Source organism: Lipotes vexillifer, unplaced genomic scaffold (assembly GCF_000442215.2).
Source record: "Lipotes vexillifer unplaced genomic scaffold, Lipotes_vexillifer_v1.1 scaffold1074, whole genome shotgun sequence".
Taxonomy (NCBI): Eukaryota; Metazoa; Chordata; class Mammalia; order Artiodactyla; family Lipotidae; genus Lipotes; species Lipotes vexillifer.
The window spans coordinates 290,198-313,674 of NW_006775781.1; the positions used below are offsets into that span (position 1 = coordinate 290,198).

General features: G+C 35.4%; 1 protein-coding gene and 1 non-coding gene across 2 annotated transcripts in view; one reads left to right on the top strand and one right to left on the bottom strand.

Annotated features, from left to right (window-relative positions):
• BRD10 (bromodomain containing 10) overlaps window positions 1-23,477 on the bottom strand; it is a 101,957-nt gene that overhangs the window by 56,699 nt on the left and 21,781 nt on the right. Inside the window, exon 3 of the mRNA XM_007450214.1 lies at window positions 16,143-16,343. Coding sequence (XP_007450276.1) covers window positions 16,143-16,343 — 201 coding nt within the window. The remainder of the gene's footprint in view (window positions 1-16,142; window positions 16,344-23,477) is intronic.
• On the top strand, window positions 22,676-22,747 carry TRNAE-UUC (transfer RNA glutamic acid (anticodon UUC)). The gene has a single exon. It is a non-coding gene; the product is annotated as a tRNA-Glu (tRNA).

Below are 23,477 nucleotides of genomic sequence, written 5' to 3' on the forward strand. Positions count from 1 at the left end.
ATATCTAAACAATGCTAGAGATTTTTGGTAAAATTCATTTTTTTTTCAAAAGTGCTTATAGTTTTGAGGAGTTTTAGCTTTTTACTGAATGGGGGTGGTTGTGGGATGATAGAATCTGGCTTCCCCAGTACAAAGCTGGGACTCCAAAAGCCCACAAAATTAGCAGAAGGGTGTACTAGCAACAACAGTCCCTTATCCTGGCCCCAACTAAGGGACTGAAAGGAAAACTGTCTTCACAATAGGAGTGTTGGATGGAGAAAAAATAAAATCTCTTCTAAGAATTTGTAACTGTAAGCTGACTTATGTGGATTTACTGACCACATTCACATTTCCTGGGTGCTCAAAAAGTTTAACATGGTCTCATGTCAAAATTGTGTCAGGTACTTGAACAGAAAAAAATCAATTCTCTGAAGCAATGAACCTTATAATTAGATCTTAAGGAACTCCCACACTGATTCAGTAACAAGAAATGAGTTCACAGTCAAAAAAACCCCAAAATATAAAAGGAAATAAGTTACTGTTGAGGCATAGGAAAAAAAAGTACGACCCCCCCCCCAAATCTATAGACATAGGTAATTTAGGAGATGCAAAATACGTCTAGTGAAAAGAAACTGAAAACAAGGGCAAAGAGAAAGATTATTTTAAAATGCAAAGCAGTTTTGAAAAAGAACTAAAGAAAACTTCTAAATACGAAAAATACAGAAATTAAAAGAAAAAAAAGATTTACAGTTAACTCCTCAACAGAAATAATGGAAGCCAGCAGACAATAGAATATCTTTAATGTACTTAAAAAAAAACAAAACTATCGGGACTTCCCTGGTGGTGCAGTGGTTAGGAATCTCCCTGCCAATGCAGGGGACGTGGGTTCGAGTCCTGTTCCGGGAAGATCACACATGTCGTGGGTCAACTAAGCCTGTGCACCACAACTACTGAGCCCGCATGCCACAACTACTAAAGCCCGTGTGCCTAGAGCCCATTCTCCACAACAAAGACAAGCTAGTGCAGTGAGAAGCCCGCACACCACAACGAAGAGTAGCCTCCTCTTGCCACAACTAGAGAAAGCCCACCTGCAGAAATGAATACTCAATGCAGCCAAAAATAAATAAATAAATAAGTTAATTAATTAATGTTAAAAAATACTATCAATGTAAATATCCATTCACAGCAAAAATATCTTTCAAAAATGAAGACAAACATAAAGATATTTTCAAATAAAAACTCCATATTTGTGATGAACAGAACATCATCCAAAGGAAATGCTAAAGGATTTACTTCAAATGGAATAAAGGTCAATGATTCTTAACTGATGATCAGAGATGGGAAAAGAGCAAAAAAGTGGTAATATATAGCTGTATCTATATAGACAGGGCATAAAATAATGATAAAAATGTTTTGTGGAGTTTAAAAAGAAGACAAGATAGAATTAAAATACATTACAACAATAACAAATAAGCTGGGTGAGAAATGATTACAGTTAAAAGTGTTCCTAGGTCCTTGTATTAATCAGGAAAATGTAAAAATACTGATTAGGCTTTAATAAGTTAATTATGCATATGAAAGTTTCTAGGGTAGGTACTAAAATAACAGACTTTAAACATGCAAATGAGTAGAGATGGAAATATGGAAGGAAAAATATATAATTAAAAGTGGTGGGATGCATGTAACTAAAGCAGTACTTTGAGGGACATTTATAGTTAAGAATGTATATTTAGAAAAGAAGGAAAGTTGAAAATCAAACATACATGTTCATTAAAAGAAAAAAAACTAAAAAAGAACAGCAAATCAAAGCCCCAAAGCTAAAAGAAGGAAATAAAGAGCAGAAATCAATGAAATATAAAACAAATATACAATAGAAAAATCATTAAATTCGAAAGTTGGTTCTTTGGAAACATTATTAAAATTAATAAACCCTTGGCAATACTGATGAAGAAAACATACACACACACACACAAAACCAATACCAGAAATGAAAATGGGCACATCCTGTAGATTCTACAGATATAGATGATATAAAGATATTATAAGAAACTTTATGCCAAGAGACAATTTAAATGAAAACAGGCAAGTTTTTTGAAAAACACAAACTAACAAAAGTGACACAAGAAGAACAAAAATCTGAATAATCCTGTTATCTATTAAAGAAACTACACACTTCAAAATCTTTCCCACATATGGGACTTCCCTGGTGGTCCAGTGGTTAAGACTCTGAGCTTCCACTGCAGGGGGCACGGGTTTGATCCCTGGTCAGAGAACTAAGATTCGGCATGTCATGCAGTGTGGCAACCCCCTGCCCAAAAAAACCCCCAATATAACCAAAAGAAAAAAAACCTTCCCTACATAGAAAAATCGGGGTCCTAAAGCCTTTACAAGAATTCATCTCGAAAATTTCAGTTAATGAAACAAAGTATAAAACAGGCATGTTAAAGAAGTAAAAGAGGGAGGACAGATTAAAGTCTAACAAACACCCAGTTGGAGCTCCAGAAATAAGAATACAGAAGAGGGGTAGGGGAGTGGTGACAATGGCAATATTTGAAGAGATAATGGCTGAGAATTTCCTAGAAATGATAAAGGACACAAATCCCCAATTCAAAAAGCCCAAGAAAGTAAATTAAGAGAAGCACACTTGGGCATATCATAATAAAATAATAAAACATCAAAGACAAAAAAAAATCTTACAAGCAGTCAGGGGGGAAAATGACAGCTTACATATACAACAATCACAAAAAGACTGAGAGATTTCTCAATAGCAAAAAATAAGCCAGAAACAACTATCATTCAAGGATGATAAATTAAAGTCATTTTCATTTAGACAAAAAGCAGAACTCATTCTGAGTAGAGTAAAAACTTCTAAAGTGTCTTCTGCTTCCACCTGATGAAGTAACAAGGAATCATATTTACTCTCCTACCTGAACCAACCATAAAAATCCTGACAAAATAGATAAAACAATGGTCTGTAAGAATCTAAACATCAAGCAAAGGACAGTGATCTCAGAGAGACGGGAAACAGAGATGAGCCCAACAACTGTTGCAGAGAATTTTCAGGCCATGATGCAGGAGGGGGAACCCAGGTAGAGCCTAGCAGACTCCCTGAGTTGAGAAGAAGTCAAGAATCCAGAGACACCAAGGCAGCTAAAGTCTATAGGACATAATACTAAAGAAGAGAGAGCTGCATAAAGTGAGAACAGTAAAGATGTACAGAGTCCCCCTCGAATATTCAGAGCACTGACTCGTGTATGCATGTAAGGAAACAACCCAAAACTAGGTGGGGGAAAACATCCAAAAGATTAGAAAACATGGTGTCTATTCCCACAAGCCACACTGGAAAAACTCATAATTCATGGGATGTTGGATAGAATACTCAGCAAGGTCTTGCATTGGTAGTAGAGAATATTTAGCTCTAGACTGAGCACTGTTCTGGACCCAAGTAACAAATCATAAAAGACCCAAAATGACCAAACTGTTTCCAAGTAATTAACTGCATTCCAGAAAAAAAGCTCTAGGAGATTCATAGAAATATAAAAATATCCGGCACCCACCAAGATAAAACTCACAATGTTTGGCATCCAAACCAAAATACTAGGCATACAACAAAGCAGAAACACATGGTCCATAGTGAGAAGATAAAAATCAATCACTCAAAACTGACCTAGAAATGAAACAAATGTTAGGATTAGCAAATAAGGCCATTAAAGTAGTTATTGAAACTGTAATATATATGGTCAAAAAGTTAACTAGAGACATGGAAGATATAAAATAGACCCAAATTGAACTTTTAGAGATGAAAACTACAATGTCTGAGATGAAAATATACTGAATGGGACTAACGGCAAATTAGACATAGCAGAAGAAAAGACTGGTGAACTTGGAGACAGTAATAGAAACTATCCAAATTTCAAGATACAGAGAAAATACTTCTGTAGTATATACTTCAGGAAAACAATGATCACAGAAAGAAGTTCTAAGATGAAAGAAGAATTGAAGAACAAATCAACTGTGAATCATGTGGGTAAATAAACATTATACTACAAAAAACAGTAACAATAAAGTTTAGTTTGGTGAGTAAAAAATGAGATAGAGCTAAACTATTCATCAATCATATATAAGACAGATGAGGCAGAAAAGATCAAAATTAACAAGAGAAATAGAGCATATAACTTCCAAGTGAGTGGAAACAGTTGTAAGTGAAATAAATCTCATCTTCCAAAGATGGATGTCAACAGATAATGCCAAACTGAAAAATCAGGAACTAGCAATCAGCATGTATTTAGAAATGTGGAAATAATTACTAGAAAAAATGGCTAAAAAGTTAAACGTACATGTTTCTGAGTCATGAAATAGAAGATAAGTTGAAGTAAGGCTGTTGTCTTTAATTAGAAGCCTTAATAGTACTATGTAACTTTTAAACTATACAGCCAATGAAATAAAAAAAGATTCTTAAATCAACTTTTCAAAAAGAATATTAGCCAGGAGATATTAAAGAGCCAATACCAAGAAGATTTATGGATATTATATTTCTTACCTGTTAGATTTATGGATAGTGTGTATTTTACCATGAAACTGAGTTTCTCTACACTTTATATATACTGAGAAGGGTAATCATTTCTTCAATATTCTGTTGTTAACTAAAGAAAAGGTTTTCAAGTTATTTCTCATGAAATGTAACTCAGAGCTTGTTTAAAAGTTTGGTATAGAAAACTATCTGTTAGAATACCAACCAACAAAAAGTGCATTCATTTAGTATGCTTGGCACAGAAACTGATTTTGGTTAACCCTGTCACAATCAATCATGCTCTGTTTCTGTAGAGGTGAAAGAGTAACAACTAGTGCTCAGGGAAGAAAATGAAAGGAGAAGTTGGAGCAGACCAAGACACTTTTATGGACTTGGTTTTGACTAAAACAGTGCTAGCAACCTTTGGCCAATAAAGGCTAGAAATATGGCAATTTCAGACACTATTTATTCAATTTATAGATGGGGACACTAAGGACATAGAAGGGCGATAACTTTCTTAGGCTTACACAGTGATTAGTGTAAGAGCCAGCAATACAAACAGTTTGTCATTGGTGGGCCAAAGTTAGCACCAACTGGCTTACTCTTGGAAAAAGATTAGGCAGTAATTCACAAATTCTGTTGGCTCAGGTGCCTGGAAAGGCCATGACTTAGTTGGGGTATGATGCTGCCAAATGTGGACATTGCCTGAGTTACTCAAGGGCTGCTACTCACTCTTCTGTTCCCTATAAACTAAACCCTTCAAGGGAGAATGATGGATTCAAGCCTCAGACCATGAGTACTGAAGAGGGAGGAGAAAGAGAAACAAAGATTGGTCTGGTGTAGGCCAGTGTAACACAGAATAATCCTTTAGACCTAGAGCTGTGAGTCTCTGTCCCAATCCTCAGCAGTATGGTATATACAGAATGGGAGCTTGCCAAAAAGCTCTAGAGTTAATATCTATAATCTGCCAACTTAAAAAAACTTAGTCAAACACTTAAAATATAATTAAAACATTAAAAAAACACTGTATTACAAAATGCTGAAGAAAACCACACTTTGCTCACAAGGACAAATAAAAAAGAGCTTTCAAAATTATTCTCAATTTAAAAATTTGTTCTGAAGTGCTGTACTAAAATCAGATAGAGTGCTACATGTTTCTAAAATGTTAGCTTGAAACATTAAGCCTTCAGTATTGGGGCAATGCTATATGAATGCCTGAGGATAGTTATAAAAACCACATTCACTAATGAAAAAAAACGGTTATAGGAAAGTAAAAGAGTAGATCCTAATAGTTCTCATTGCAAGGAGAAATTTTTTTTTAATAAATTTATTTTATTTATTTATTTTTGTCTGCATTGGGTCTCCGTTGCTGCGCACGGGCTTTCTCTAGTTGCAGCGAGCAGGGGCTACTCTTTGTTGTGGTGCGTTTGCTTCTCATTGCAGTGGCATCTCTTGTTGTGGATCAGGGGCTCTAGGCGCGCGGGCTCAGTAGTTGTGGCGCACGGGCTTAGTTGCTTCTCGGCATGTGGGATCTTCCTGGACCAGGGATCGAACCCGTGTCCCCTGCATTGGCAGGTGGATTCTTAACCACTGAGCCACCAGGGAAGTCCCTCTTTTCTTTTTATTACATCTATATGAGATGGTCAGTATAATTAAATCTACTGTGGTAATCATTTCACAATATATGTAAGTCAAACCATCATGCTGTACATCTTAAACTTATACAGTGATGTATATCAATCATTTCTCAATAAAACTGGAAGTAAAAGTAAACATCACCAAATGAACAACAAAAAAGTGTCCCCCAATTTTTTTTTTTTCCTGGACAAGTTCTCAATTTTGAGGTTGCTCCTTACTGGCTTCAAGAATGTTTACCTGTTACTATGTAAAATACGAACAGAAGCTGTGCCTAAGGTTATTTTGGTCAGGTATAACTTGGTAAGAACATCACTAACAAGTGAACAGCTTTACAAAAGAAAATTATGTTTTAAAGTATCCTAACTTTACTAGTTTTATAAAGTTTATCGAATGCTTACCATGTGTGAGAATACAAAGAGGTGAAAGCATGGACCACACTCTTAAATAAGAGTTTACAATCTAGTAAGAAACATATACAGGAGCTGTAATCCAAAATAATCCATTAACTGAAAAAACAATACAACACAGTATGTAAACTGGTAGCATGAAAAAGGAAAGCATGACATTTATTTACATTTTCTAAAATGAGCAATATACAATATTATATTTTAGGAAAACCAACCATTCATATTAAGTGTTCAGTCAAGCTTCTTACTTAGCTACCAACAACAGAATCTCTTCTAGCTAAAGTAGAGAAGGAATTAAGCTCTGTTAAGGGTAACAGAGCCAAACTTAATAGATATGAAGATATGAATCCTAACCACACTTTGAGAGCTTCTCCAGGAAAAACTAGACTTCCACTACTACTTAGCATTTCTGATACTAGGAAGCTAGCACAACTAGAAGCTCCCACCACCACCTTTGCCAAAAGATTAACTTCCCTGCCCAAGACTGCCACCTCATGTTGGTCCCAAGCAATTTCAAGTGAGAAGAGTATGACTGGTCACAGGCCTCTACCTTACCTATGAATGGGTATGAGAATATAAATTTTCTGGCATCTGCTTTGGGAAGTCAGGACTTACAACATGGGAAATTACCAAAATGTTGGGCAGCTGTTCAAAAATGCTGGGTGGTCACAAATGACAAATGTCTACTTCATTAAGTCACTGTTATTTGGTGTTATAGAGAATTTGAAAATAAATCACATAATCATAAGTCATAGCTTTTTTTTTTCTCCTTCTTTTTTCAGTATGCAGGCCTCTCACTGTTGTGGCCTCTCTCATTGCAGAGCATAGGCTCCAGACGTGCAGGCTCAGCGGCCATGGCTCACGGGCAAAGCCACTCCGCGGCATGTGGGATCTTCCCAGACCGGGGCACGAACCCGTGTCCCCTGCATCGGCAGGCGGACTCTCAACCACTGCACCACCAGGGAAGCCCCACAGCTTTTAATTCACAAAAATGTAGAAAACATTTTTACTTTAACTCCAATGATTTCCAAATCAATAAAATACCAGTAAGTTTAGACAAACATGTGAAATGAGTATAAAAGCATGCATACTATTTCTAGTAATCCAAATAGTTTTGCAAAAAAAGAATGGTGAAGAGGTCCAATATTTTTAATATGGCTAGAGTAGACATTAATGATTGAAACTGCTACCTAATCATGTCATATTCCAGATTAACTGAAATTTACTTAAGGAGAGCTAACTTCCAATTTTAACAATTTTATTTTTAAAATATTACCTAAAATGTATTATATATGTTCCTGCTTAATAAACAAAGTATATAAAATATAATTTAATCTTTCCTTAATGGCTCAGTGTCACCATTATAAACAAAATGCAGTGGTCATGAGTAGCTTAAAGACTATTCCAGCAACTACACTTTTTTTTTTTTGGCTGCACCATGCAGATTGCAGGATCTTAGTTCCCTGATCAGGGATCGAACCCGGACCCCCTGCAGTGGAAGTGTGGAGTCCTAACCACCGGACCGCCAGGGAGTTCCCTCCAGCAACTACACATTAACCAGCTCTTTCACTCAATTTTCCCAGAACTTTGACTTGTAGTGTTGCTGTCTTCTAAATCAACAGTGCCTCTGTACACTAATCGGCCCCAAGATAGGCTGCTGCCCTAACAGCATTTACCTTAAGACAGCCAGACTACCAAGCCTGACTCAATGTTTATTTCTTTCTGTTCAACACATATCATCTGCCATCTCCTTTGCATTGGTTTCCAATGCATCCAGGTAAATAAAGATAGTAGTATAGGAATGCCAGGATTTTGGATTTTTGCAGTCTGATTTAAGAAACCATGGTTTGTACAGCATATACTGTACAAAAAGGGGAGACTACCTACTGTATAAAAATTAAAATATAGAGTAGGGATTCCCTTCCTTTAATTGGAATAGATCACAAATCAGAGACCTAACTGTTGGACTTAAAAGATTTTAAAAAATAATTTACTCTTAGGTTTATGTCTGCCCAGAGGGTCACCTAAAAATTATCAGATGCCCATCAGTTAACTGAAGTATTACCATATTATAATATGGACTAGAATTATTCAGCTTGCTGCCAACTTGAATTTCTGATATAAAAAGTTGTTTAAAGCTAATTAGCAGGAGGAAAACTTTATTTTCTCACTTCTTATGCCAAAAGTTTTAATCAAAAAACAAAACAAAAAAAGAGAGAAGCTTACGCCCAGGTCTTAAGCACAACTACCGTAATCATATGATCCTTGCAATCTTTCCTGTCTTCCAATCTGACCTTTCTTTATGATGTTTTCAAAGCCCCTTCCAGACCAAATTTTACAGTAGCTATATTCTCAGCTAGTCTCTGACTAGCTCTCGAGAGGATATTAGATCGATAGAATTGATAGATTGATAAAATTATCATGATAGATTATGATAAATTAATTGTACATAGAGAGGGAGGCTTTGTTTAGCACTCCCACGTATCATACCACATGTTGATGACTAAATGTCACATTTTCCTTCTAAGGACTCAAAACAAATCTTGTGAGAGGCTCAAAAGACATTTAAAAAACTCAGCCTATCTCACTAGTTATGTGGCACTTTATAAATTTTAATACTTGTCGTATTTTCAATTATAAAAGAAAAGCATGCTTATTTTAGAAAATTTAGAAAACAAAGGTTAAAAGAAAAAGTCTCACTATTCCTGATACATTTTACATGTGTTTTTATGTAAACTCTAAATTCGGATGCACATAAAGTTAACGCTCTCTTGGCACTGAAGGCAGAAAAAGAAGGCAGGTGTGGCAAGGATAGCAAGAAATGTGGGGAAAAAAGGCATATGATGAGGTTAGAGAGGTAGGGTGAGGCCAAAAGGTAAAAGCAGGGTCTTATAAACTATATTAAGCCATTAAAGTTTGTGTGTGTACTTGACTTGCTTTGTTTTGGGGAGGTGTAAGTAATGGGAATAGGTAAGTGGCATGATCAAATTTGCATTTGGAAAAGTTCATTCTAGCTTTAATGTGAAAAACAGAATGGAAGGAGGACAACTGTTTCACCAATTAAGAGAAGATTATAGTAGCCTAAGTGAGAGATTAAGGAACTGGATGGAGGCAGAGAAGATAGAGGGTAGCAAATTCAAGAGAGATTAGGAAATAAAACTGTCAACATTTGGGGATGAATTTGATTTGTGTATAAGGGAAAGGAAGATGTACTGGATGAATCCTAGGTTTCTAATTTAAATAATCTAATAGATACTGGTGCCATTAACAAAGATAGGGAGCACTACAGTGAGATCAAGTTTTAGGTGTAAGCATTATGCTTTCATAATTAATTTTTGATGTAATCAATTTGAAGAAGATATCTATAGCAAATATCTTTTGTTTGCCTGCAGATCTATTCTCTATCCTTCACTGTGCAGTTTAACTGTATCAGCAGGCAACGTCATAAACTAGCTTTCCTTAGGTTTAGTTGAGGGAGCCCTGACAAGGATCAGATAAAGACAGGAAAGTAGGGAAAAGTAGGGTAAAGTACTTATTCCCTTGGCTTCCTCTCTGTGAGGTTTTTGGTATTTGCCTAACATGCATGTGCTGTAAAAATAGCTAATAGGGAAATAACCTGAGCTGATGGCTGTCTTGTTTAATGTCTTGTTAAATTTTCATGAACAATACAAGCATAATTGTTAAGAACACATGTATTAAGTTCATATAAGAGGAATAAAAGTTTTATAAATGGACTTAAATAAAAGGGGGGGGAGTTGTGTCCTTCAACACAAGGTATCATCTCAATAGACTCTTCTTTGTAATCCTCTCATGGGTACCAGTAACTATACCCTCTTGCTCACCCTGGCTAACAGCCTCATGTCTTAATGTTCAGCTATAATCCAATCTCTTTTGAAATAAACCCTCCTTGAATTTTCTCATTTTGAATGTGTCACCTGTTTCCTGATAGATGAGAGACAATGATACTGTCAGTGATAGATACTACATCCAGAGAACATGTTAAATACACAATTAGGTCTCAAACTTAGAGAAGTTTGAGCAAGAGACATATATCTGAGTCTTCTCTATATAGGTGGTATGGGAATGGATGAGATGACTTATGAAGAAAGTATAACATGAGAAAAGGATACACTCTTGGATAAAAACTTGAACTGTGGCAACAGCTGGACAGTTAAGAACCAGAAAGAACTAAAATATTGGACAATGATGGCACTTAAGACTGAGGGAGGGCTTCCCTGATTGCACAGTGGTTAAGAATCTGCCTGCCAACACAGGGGACATGGGCTCAAGCCCTAGTCCAGGAAGATCCCACATGCCACACAGCAACTGAGCCTGTGCTCTAGAGCTCACGAGCCACAACTACTGAAGCCCGCGCACCTAGAGCCTGTGCTCTGCAACAAGAGAAGCCACCGCAATGAGAAGCCCGCGTGGCAATGAAGAGTAGCCCCCGCTCGCTGTAACTAGAGAAAGCCCGTGCACAGCAACGAAGACCCAACACACCTAAAAAATAAACTAATTAATTTTTAAAAACAAAACCAATAATGATGGTAACTATTTTATCAATAATGATGGTAACTACTTTATCAATATAACCTCCTCACAACAACTTTAAGAAGAATATATTAGTGTAGCAACACTCCAAAAAACGTTGAAGAACTTGCCATGACCGTAAGATTAAAAGCAGAATGAATATACAATTGAATCAAAAAGAATTAAGTACCCAGTAGGTGAAAGACCAAACAAAGCTGGAAGGACCCTGCTCCCTGACTTCAAATGATGCTACAAAGCCACAGTAATCAAAACAGTAGCGTACCGGCATAAAAACAGACACACAGATCAATGGAAAGGAACAGAGAGCCCACAAATAAACCCATGCATATACAGTCAATTAATTTATGACAAAGGAGCCAAGAATATACAATGGGGAAAGGACAGTCTCTTCAATAAATGGTGTTGGGAAAACTGGACAGCTACATGCAAAAGAATGAAATGGGATGGCTCTCCTACAACATATACAACAATTAATTAACTTAAATGGATCAAAGACTTGAACATAAGACCTTACACCATAAAGCTCCTAGAAGAAAAAGATAAGCAGTAAGCTCCTTGACATAGGTCTTGGTAAAGATTTTTGGAATCTGACAACAAAAGCAAAAGCAACAAAAGCTAAAATAACTACATGTGACTGCATCATACTTAAAAGCTCTGTACAGCAAAGGAAGCCATCAACAAAATGAAAGGCAACCTACTGAATGGGAGAAAATATTTGCAAATCATGTATCTGGTAAGAGGCTAAAATCCAAAATATATAAAAAAACTGATACAATCCAATAGCAAAAAACCAACAATTTGATTAAAAAATGGACAGATCTGAATATACATTTTTCCAAAGACACACAGATGGCCTACAGGTATATGAAAAGATGCTCAACATCACTAATCATCAGGGAAATGCAAATTAAAACCACAATGAGATACCACCTCACACCTTCAGAATGACCATTATTAGAAAGACAAAAAATAAGAAGTACTGGTGAGGATGTGGAGAAAAGGGAACCCTTGAGCACTGTTGGGAATGTAAACTGGTGCAGCCACTATGGAAAATAGTATGACAGCTCCTCAAAAAATTAAAAATAGAACTACAATATAATCTAGCAATTCCACTTCCGGGCATTTATCTGAAGAAAATAAAAATACTAACTTGAAAAGATATATGTACCCCCATGTTTACTGCAACCTTATATACAACAGCCAAGATATAAAAACAATCTAAGTATCCATCAATGGATGAATGCATAAAGAAAATGAGGTATATATACACAATGGAATATTATTCAGCCACAAAATAGAAGGAAATATTGCCATTTGTGACGACATGGATGGACCTCGAGGCCATTACACTAAGTGAAAAAAGTCAGACACAGAATGATAAAACTGTATGATCTCTCTTATATGTGGAATCTTAAAAAAAAAGAACAGATGGGTGGTTGCCATAGGAGGAGGGTGGGAAGTGGGAAAAATGGGTTGAGTGAGTCAAAACATAAGAAAAATAAAATTAAAAACAAAGTAGAATGAACACATACACACATCTATCTGTATCTCCATCCTTAAAAAAGACACATACATCAATGTTTACTGTAACATTCCATAATAACAAAACACTAGAAATAATCCAAAATGTGCATCTTATCAGGTAAATGGATAAACTGTAATACAGTCAGATAATGTAATATTATATACCAGCACTTGAAATAAACTAGAATGAAATAATTCAACACAGTTAAATCTCAAATACATAATGTTGAGTGAAAACAGAAAGTCGACATTTATATAAAGGATTCTTCAACATACACAAGTCAATCAATGTGATACACCATATTAACAAACTGAGGAGGAAAAACATATGATCATCTCAATAGACGCAGAAAAAGCTTTCGACAAAATTCAACACCCATTTATGATAAAAACCCTCCAGAAAGCAGGCACAGAGGGAACTTACCTCAACATAATAAAGGTCATATATGACAAACCCACAGCCAACATCATCCTCAATGGTGAAAAACTAAAACCATTTCCACTAAGATCAGGAACAAGACAAGGCTGCCCACTGGCCATCATCAAAAATTCTACAAACAATAAATGCTGGACAGGGTGTGGAGAAAAGGGAACCCTCTTGCACTGCTGGTGGGAATGGAAATTGATACAGCCACTATGGAAAACAATATGGAGGTTCCTTAAAAAACTAAAAATAGAACTACCATACGACCCAGCAATCCCACTACTGGGCATATACCCTGAGAAAACCATAATTCAAAAAGAGTCATGTACCACAATGTTCATTGCAGCACTATTTACAATAGCCAGGACATGGAAGCAACCTAAGTGTCCATCGACAAATGAACAGTTAAAGAAAATGTGGCACATATATACAATGGAATATTACTCAGCCATAAAAAAGAAACAATTGAGTTATTTGTAGTGAGGTGGATGGACCTAGAGTCTGTCATACAGACTGAAGTAAGTCAGAACGAGAAAAACAAATACCATATGCTAACACATATATATGGAATCTAAAAAAAAAAAAAAAGGTCATGAAGAACCTAGGGGCAGGACGGGAATAAAGACGCAGACCTACTAGAGAATGGACTTGAGGACATGGGGAGGGGTAAGGGTAAGCTGAGACAAAGTGAAAGAGTGGCATGGACATATATACACTACCAAATGTAAAACCGATAGCTACTGGGGCTTCCCTGGTGGCGCAGTGCTTGAGAGTCCGCCTGCCGTTGCAGGAGACGCGGGGACAGAAGTAGAACCTTAACCAACAGATAGACAGTGGCACAAAGAGGCACTAAAGTTATATTAGTTATGTTTGCATCTTATTACTCAGGTCCCATCTTGAACAGATGTCTCAGCATCTTCAAAGGGGAGTTAGAGCATTAGAAAGCAGTGCAGCAGCCCACGTAAAGAAAGATCTGTGAGAAGTCAAAGTCACAGAAAGATCTGTGAGGAACATAAGTCAACCCAAACATTATCACTAATTATCACATGTGCTGGCTAAAGTCATAGTTTCATTATTGGTATTATTCTAGAAAGTTACAGAAAATTTACAGAACTTAGGAGAAACTTGAATTATGTAACAATCTTTAGCCTACTGCATGAGCAACAGTTGAATTTGCCAGAGTCTAGCAAACACAGTGATGGGACAGAGGAGTTGGTAGTGATAATGAGGGGAGATTGGGGGAAATCCAGCAATCATTTTTTATTACCACACCCCAATAACTACTTTATTTTCCATTATATTTAGAAAGGAAAAGAAAACCCTGGCATCTGGTCTGCCTTCACGCTCTGAGGAATTATGCTTGGTTCTAGGCCTTCAGCATAGTTACATTGGCTGATTGAATTTGGAGGTCTGTGGACCATCTTAAAATATTTAGAGTTCATCTTAGAGGAAAGCTCTTTTAAAAAAATATATAATCATGAACATTTACTATTGCTACTGAGGCCTGCCACCTCTGTGGACTCTATCCCTTATCACTTGGATTCATTATTCTGGATAAGTTTTCTTATCTATGAGTTAGAGAATAAAAACAGTAAATATTCCTATTGTGATTGCTATTATTAAGTGACTATATTCATATAAAGTGCTTAGCACAGTAAGAGGTATATAAAAGCACTATTGTCATTATTATTTCTGGTTATTGTGAAAATCCTATGCCACTACAAAACATGACTGAACATCAAGGAATGTTCTTTTTTTATTTTAGGAATATTATTTCTGATGTCAATCAGAATCCTACCTAAAGAAACATAATCTTTTTCTGAATGTTATGTTGTCCCTGTGGACATTCTAAAATTTAATATGCTAATCCTATTTTTTGTAAAGTCTCTTAAGATTTTATGTTGTTTCCAGTATGGTTAGAATTTTATAATACAGTATTGAAATTGTAGTCTGCGGCTTAATAAAACCTCCAAGGGTATCTAAGATAACTATATGTGTGTATGTGTTATAGTAGTAGTAGTAGTACTAGTATAGTAGTAGTAGCAGTAGTAATAATTGTAATAGTGTTTTTCTGTTTATGCCCTGAATAGGGAAAAAAAGGTGCTCCTACTATTTAAGAAGAAAAGAAAAGAAAAGAAAAAAAATGCCACCATAATCAGTAGACTGGGTTGAAGAGGGCAATGATTATAAATAGTTTTGTGGGCTACTCCTTTTAATGTAGCCTATCACATACTATTGAAAGCAAGTTAAGTTCATTGACAAATTTCTGAAGCAAATTTGTGAAAGATGCCACCAGTAAACCCCACATATGTGAAACCAAGTAAAACCTTTAGGGTGTCCTAACTGCCTTCTTCCCCTTTTCTATCTCAAAGGGTCATGTATGCTCTCTCCACAAAGTCAAGAGAATGGTAGGGGGAATGTAAAGAAAAGAGAAGGAGTTTTCAGTGCAAAGAAGAAAAAAAAAAAAAAAAAAAAAAAAATCACCAGTCTTTTTTCAGTAATCACTTACCTCTCTGGGCCCTAGTCTCTTGCTATTAAAAAAAAATTACACATGTGTCATCGATCTCTATGCTCCCAGACCCTAGAAGGTAACACTAATTGAGCACAACATTCTTTCCTGATGAATCCAGAGTAAGCATAGTTATCCAGGAAATTAATACCAATGGAGGACTGGCAGAAGTGAACCTATATGTCATTTTGAACTACACAATCTCTGGAGTTTCTCCTAATTTTAAACTTTAAAGGTCTGTGATTCTATTCTAAAGCTCTATGAATCTACATAAAATTCCTCTCATTTAAAATTTATAATTCATTTAAGACTACTTCCAGAAATCTAGAAAGCACCCTGAAATCTTTCATACAAATTATTTTTGTATAGCTTCAAAGTAATTTGGTTTAAATTTTAAAACTGTATTTTGAAACAAATATCATTGTGATATTTCAGTACTAACTCATACGTAGGTGAGAATGCATTTTGGAACACTATTAAAATGGGCCCAGAAATTTGATATGGGCACACAAAAGTTATACAACTACTCTTTGAAATGTAGTTCCTGAAAATTTGAACAACATGAAACTCAACTTTTTTTTTTTTTTTTTTAGCATTTACCTTTTTTCTTCTTTTGCTCTCAGCTGTTCTTCCTGTCTCAAAACTTGAACCATTACAGATTCAAAAACTCCACTTGTCAAGCCTGCCAAACTTCGCGGTGTTGACCGGCGCCTTGTTGAAGTACATGCAGTTCCCTTCTCATCCTCCAATCCATAATAGCCTCTAGATGTAACTGCTATCGTTGTCTTTTCTCTCAAGTGCCTTGGAGAAGAATAAGTCAATTCACAGGTCAAATCTTCTGGGTAAGCAATAAACCCCCTTAACCAGCATCTTAAGAAGAATCCTTTTTGCTAACTACATAAAAATTATTTAGTTAAACCTTGCTTAGCTATGTTTCAGATTTTTATCCTCCCTACATAATTTCTAATTTTCCTTACTCATGTCATAAAGTCAGTCTGAGTGATAGTCTCTTCCCTACATTAAAAAAATATAAAATTGAAGCACTAAAATTAAGAATTAAAGATCTCTTTAATGAAAAAATTTTATTGTTTGCAAAATTAAATGTAGCTTATCTTTACATCTCTTCATATATTTCATACTACTATATCATTACTACAGAAAAATATGCAATCACACAAAAACACTTTGGGAGAGAAAATTTATGATATATAAACACTTTGAAGTAATTATAAACAAATGAAGCATTACAATATATAATTTTAAGTTGTAAGCATTACAGTATATAATTGTAAATTTAGAAACCTTCTGACTAAACTATAAAAAGAACCTAGGAATCTAGATTTCCTCTTCAACCTCACCATAAATGTCTCCCTACCCTATGATATTTATTATTACACTAAGATACTAGTCTAATGCTTAAAGATAAGGATGAAAAATTTTCTTAGCAGTTTGCTTAATTATCCATAAATTCTCTTAATGAATTTGGATTAAAACTATTTACACTGAAGAAAGAAACATTAATCTTATAAAAATTTAAGTCTAGAATAAAAACTGAATCCTGAATTTATGAGTTAATTGTAAATCTATATGAGTTAATCGTAAAAAGCACCAGGGAAAATATCTGCTGTTCTAGCTCTGCAAAACATCCCAGAGCCTCTGAAGGCTCTGTACATGTTGTTTCTACAATGGTAAAATCAAGTCAATCTTAAACTAAGCATTCAATATGCTGGATAAGAATCTATGTAAATTAAAATTTGACCCTGTAGTCATATTTTCCTGCTTTCCTATAGGCACAGGCTTTCTGTAATATAAAATAAGCTAAAGGTTCACCGAAACATAAACCTTTATGGCATGAAATATAATCAAACTCCTGTCCATCTTGGACTATATTTACAGTGGTTTATTACTCTAAGTTAGAGTAACTTTATAACAATCTTACTCTCAGGCCACCTAGGTCTCATGAATAGTATGACTGCAAGGTTCTACTGAACTGTGGCACTATTATGTGTTTTCTTTATTATGAGATAACATTTTAACTAATTCAGCTTGAAGCAGGGCATAAACTTTTAAACTGGTTTTCTAGTAATGCTAAAGAACTTGAGCTAATCTATTCATACTGTTTCAGGCTGTGATCTTTTAAGCACAACAGCATACATCTACATAGTGGCTAACTGGCTGGGAGTAAGGAATGTGGGCCAAAGGAAAATAAACTGGCAATAACAGATACTGAATGGGTATACCTGGGTTCATTTTAGCATAGTGTTCACACTGGCGAACTAACTAGTTCTGTAATTTTAATTATTTCCTCATCAATACTAATGGAAAAGAACATTAATAGACAATATTACACTGAAATGTGATGACATGTCAGAGGTTACACGGTATGTAGAGCACTGGGGATAAGGAGAGTTGAGGGAAATATTAAGTCATATGGCTTATAAACTGTCATGTAAACAAGTCAGAAACTAAATTTTACCCTTTAACTTCAGTCTTATAAGTAGAGATGGTGAAGTTATAAACTTTTTTAAACAGTATTTTCTCGTAACAAAGAGGAATTAATATCCTTTATTACTCATCAGAAATAGAAATTTATAAGCTTTGATATTTATCATTCATAATCCAAATACAAAGAAAATGATGATGCTTCTCTTGTATCAATATATAAAGATGAAAGGGTCTAAGGAAAAAAAATTCTCATACAACATTAGTGGGTATGTAAAATTGGCACAGCCTTCTTGGAAGTCAATTTGGTAATAATCATTAAGATTTAATGTGCACATATCCTTTGACCCATCATGCTTCTAGGAATTTACCCTATAGACATATATCCACAACTGTGAGCAATAACACACACACACACACACACACACACACACACACAAAGTATTGTTTTTTCTTTCAAAAAGAACAACCTGGAAACAAATGTCCTTCGATGGGAGACAGGTTAAATAAAGTCATGTACATCACAACATGCAATACCATCATCCATTAAAAGCAACAGGTAAACCTGTATGTACTCACTATAAAAGATGTCCACATTACACTGCTGAATGTAAAGAAGTTGTTTTGGGGTAAAATATACTTTTTACCCCAAAAGGAATTATATACAAGTATATGTAAACATACATATGGCATCCAGTAGTGTGTGCTTCTGTACATGTTCAAACTCTCACCTAGATTACTTCAATCTCTTTGTGACACGTCTCCTGACTTCTACTCTGATATCCCTCCAGTCTATCCTTCAAGCTGCAACCCAGGTAATCCTTTTAAAAAGCCAATCAGATTATGTCATTGCCCTGCTCTGTCTCTTCCAAAGCCTTCCAGTTATACTTAAAATACCATGCAAAGTTCTGATGGCTTACAAGAGTTAGTATGATATGGCCCTCATCTACCTCTTCAGACCCTATTTTCTATTACTCTGACCTTAGCTTTTTGTGTTCTGGCCACAAAAGTCTCCTTGTTATTCTCAGTCACATCAACATCTGCTTTGCACTTCATCTCTCTCCTGTAAGGCACTTTCCCCCCAGATATTTGTATGGCTAGGCACTATCACTTCATTCAAATCTGTATTCAAATATCACCATATTTGAGAGGACTTCCCTGATCACCATAACCTGTAAAGGATTCCCTGTCATTCTCCATTGTTTTACTCTGGTTTCTTTTTCTTCATGTTACTTATCATACATTAATTATCTATTTATTTGGTAATTATCCATATCCTCACCAGAATGAAAGCTCCAGGAGGATAAGCACTTTGTTTTGTTAATGGCTGTTACCTTCAGAGCCTCAAACTGTGGTATATAGATATAGTATTTGGAAGGATACAAGCCAAACCATTTATTTTTCATTTTAAATTTATACATATAAAGTTGAAAAATTCTAGTCGTCTATTTTGTCCACAGTAAAAGAACACTGATTAAACATTTGTTACTAAATAGTACTTGAGTTTTCATGTATCAGAGAATAAAAGGCAATAAAATAAGATGAAAATAAGTCTCATCTCCAAATAAGAATTGTCAGATAATCAGCAATCAAATAATACACTAAAATAACTCCCCCTTCCCAAAATTCAAGTTTTCCTTCCTATTAGGAAAATTATTCCATGAAATCAGTCTGACAGTAGTTTGAAAATAACAGATTGCTAACTGTAAGCAAAAGCTAAGCAATAATTATGGTTGATTCATTGAGTTTTATAGTTACCCTTTTTCTTTTTTTTTTCCCTCACAAAGAAAGCATGAAAAGGTCTTTTCTGTGGTGTTGATGCATTCCAAGTTTCAGAATTCAGAGGTGCAATTTTGTTTAAAATTATTAAAATAAGTATTAAGGTGGAAGTAAACTGATACTAAGTTTTACTTAAGGTTAATATTTGGACTGACCCTCTACTATAAAAAGATGATTGGAAAGGTTTCTGCTATTACATGATTTTACATTACCAAAACAATGTAGAAGTGTCACCTATAAAAAGTTTATCTGTCCACTTAAAAGCTGGAAACAGAATCATCTAATGTGCTTTAAAATGTTCCAAATGAAGAGTTTCAGTCACTTTTTAAACCCATTTACTTAAAAAAATATTAAAATGCAATATAGCCCTCAGGGCCCTGACAAGAAAGAGATAATACTCAAAAGGAGGTGATGTTTAATGAAGACACCATTTACAAATGTGCAGGTAAGGTTAAGGGAAACTAGGAAGGGATGGTGAAGCACTCGTGGACTAGCTAGAGAGCATTATTATCACTCTAGGCTCAGTAGGGAAAGGGGAGGCAATAGTTACTGGGCCACACGATGATGATGCAGTTACTGAAGCCCAGCAAAGAAGAAGCTGTTAGAATAAATATCCCTACCTCTCTGTCAGGGCCTCCAACTGACTGAACCCAATCAGAAGCCAGAAAACAAGGCAGACCAGTTGATAACAGTCCTTAGAGATCAGCTTCCTGGGGCACAGAGCATAGTGCACAAGGGTGGAGAATAGATTTGAAGGTGCAAATGAAGATTATCCAGCACAACAGGAACTTAGTATTAGTTTTCAAGAGCAACTAACTGAAATTAGGAAAGGCAGAACTTTTTTTGGTGGATTTCAACAAAAACTTTTGCATGTTTGATAGATAAGCATCATTATGTAGTCAGCCCAGCCTGTCATGCACTTTTTCCATCTGGATTTGTGTATCTTTATGAGCTCTGAACTACAACAGTCTTTAAAACCAAGTACCAAAATAAACTCAACTTAAAACAAGCCTTTTAGATAACTCTACAGCCAATTATTAAACCAAGATTTTCCAAACTAATGAAGTATCAAAACGCCCTTACCAAAAATAACTTTTCATAACATTATTTTTTAAAATTTAAAATATGCTTAATCTCTCATTTCCAGGATCTAGTTTAATGTATTGTGATATAACGTTTTATAATATATAAAGCATAATAGTACAGAAGAACCTATATATGATTTATAAATAAATATGCATATAATAGGGGTACATATTCAAAACCTTCTCTGCTTGAGAAGCCAGATCATAAACGTTTGGAGACCACTCCTCTCATCTCCAGCTAATGTATGATACCCCTAACAGTTTTGGAACAAAGAAGTCTTCATCCACACCAAAGGAAAAAAAAAAAAGCATTTATCACAGATTGTTAAACTTATTTCCTACTTGATCTTCTTTACTTTTTCTATTCTCCCAATTGTTACTCTTATTCCCCTTGCATTTTAAACTCATCTTCATCCAGACCTCCAGGCCCTTGTTTGGTTCCTTTATTTGCTCTCACATAATTCAGCCTCTTTCAGCTATTCATATAGATAACTAAGTTGGGAACCATCATATATGACTAACCTCTTCTATCTCATCTCCCTTGACCAATTTATCTTTCTGTCTCAGGCACCCTACTATCTTTCTCTTGAATCTCGGCTAAAAGGTCCTTCACGCCTATACCTCCACTACTAAGCACTGTAGGAGAAAAAAATCACCACCTTGTAGTTTATTGTCTAACCGTAACCTAAACTGGGCTCGCCTAAGATTACTTCTTTGAAGGAAGTCAACTCCCTCTTCGGTTCTCCATAACAGCAACTTCAAATGCCATCATTATTCAAAAACTTCACCTCACTATCCATCATCATATAGCAGTTGACTTTGCTTATTACTTATTTCACAGACAAAATGGTAGTTTTAAAGAAAGAGCTCGATTAACTTCCTGATTCTCAAAAAACAAAATTATCTGAATCTAAACAAAATGTATCTGCACTTTAAGCTGCAGTGAAAAAAGTGTCTCTTATCAAAAACTAATCCTGCAGTAGGTTTTCAGAATTTTTACTTCATTAACTATCTCCTGGATCTTCAGCCTCTACCTGCTAGTTGCCTTTAGCATATAAACATGTCCAAGTTTTTATTAAAAACAAACCATTCTCCTTGAGAAGAGCCACATCTAAATCTTGGTCCATTTCACCTTTCATTCACACCTCAAACTGTCATTTGCCTGCACCTACTCTATTGAAATCCCTCTTCCCAAATGACCTCCTAGTTATGAAATTCAAGTGACATTTTTCATTTCTTATTCACTCAACCTCTGTACACCATCTGATTACTCTTTTATCAAGACCTTAAACTGGACTTTGCAGAAAGAACAGTTTTAGATAGGTAGGAAAGAGGGGAAAAGAAATACTAATTAAGAAGAAAAATATTCATTCATATTATTCAAATTCATTCATTCAAAATATTTACTGAGCAACAGGGATTCAGCAGTGAACATGCTGACAGTTCGCATATATTCGGGTTGAAACAATGGTGACACCACTGAAAAAAATGTTAACGTTGAAAAGAAAAATATGAAAATTGGGAAGGAGACCTGGGTTAGAAATACACTTAGTTTTTAACATTTTGATTTAACACTTGCACAACCAGCTGGGAAAGTTCTGTGGACAGATATATGAAGCTAAAACAAAAGGGAAGGCTCAAGATATCGATTTGAGAGTCTTAGAAAGTCATAAAAAAGAGTCTCTCCACAGAGGAATAAATATAGGGAGATATGACCTAAAGGCATAACTTTAGGGATTATCCATAATTATAAAGAAAAACATAGCAAAAGAAGAGGAAGACTCAAAAGACAATAGTTTAAGTTAAGAAACAGCACTATAAGGGAATTCCCTGATGGTCCAGTGGTTAGGACTCAGCGCTTTCACTGCAGGGACCCAGGTTCGATGCCTGGTCAGGGAACTAAGATCCCACAAGCCACGTGGCGTGGCCAAAAAAAAAAAAAAAGAAGAAACATCACAATAACAACCAAAGGAGAAAAGTTTTAAGTACCAAGTGATCTAAACTATTTAGTTCTCCTGATAGATGGAAAAAGTACTAAGTAAAAACCAAGGATTAAGAAGAAGGCATTCATTAGTATGGAAAACTAATAAGGGAATAATTACAATAAGGGAATAATTACAAAGAACCTTATAAGTTAAAAAATCTTTCAAAGTCCTTGTTCATACCTGAAGTGGCACCAAATAAGTGACATAATTCCCCTAAATAACAACCAAAGACCACCATAACTAATTTTTTGAAAACCAAACATTCTGCTTAGAATAAATTTCCATTTCTTGATTTTGCCTTTCTAATTTAAGGAAGGGACAAAGGTAAATGTAAAGTTTTTATTTACATAGGAAGGATACTTGAGAAGTGCCTTACCAACCTCAACAACTCTGATAAGCATTTTTAGTAAGTTAGGGCTGTTCTGTTGAACATTTTACTACCACTACAGCTAATCCTTACCATATAGAAGCAGTGATGAGTTTTCAGTACAGGCAGAACAGAGGGCTCCCTAGGTCCTTATCTTTCATATAGTCTGGTTATGTTCATGTTCCCTAGAAGATACTAAAGCTGTGACAAGTCTGCAAAGTGGGCAGGTAGATAGCTTGGCTTCCTTTTCTTGGCTAACTCCTCTAAATATCTGCCA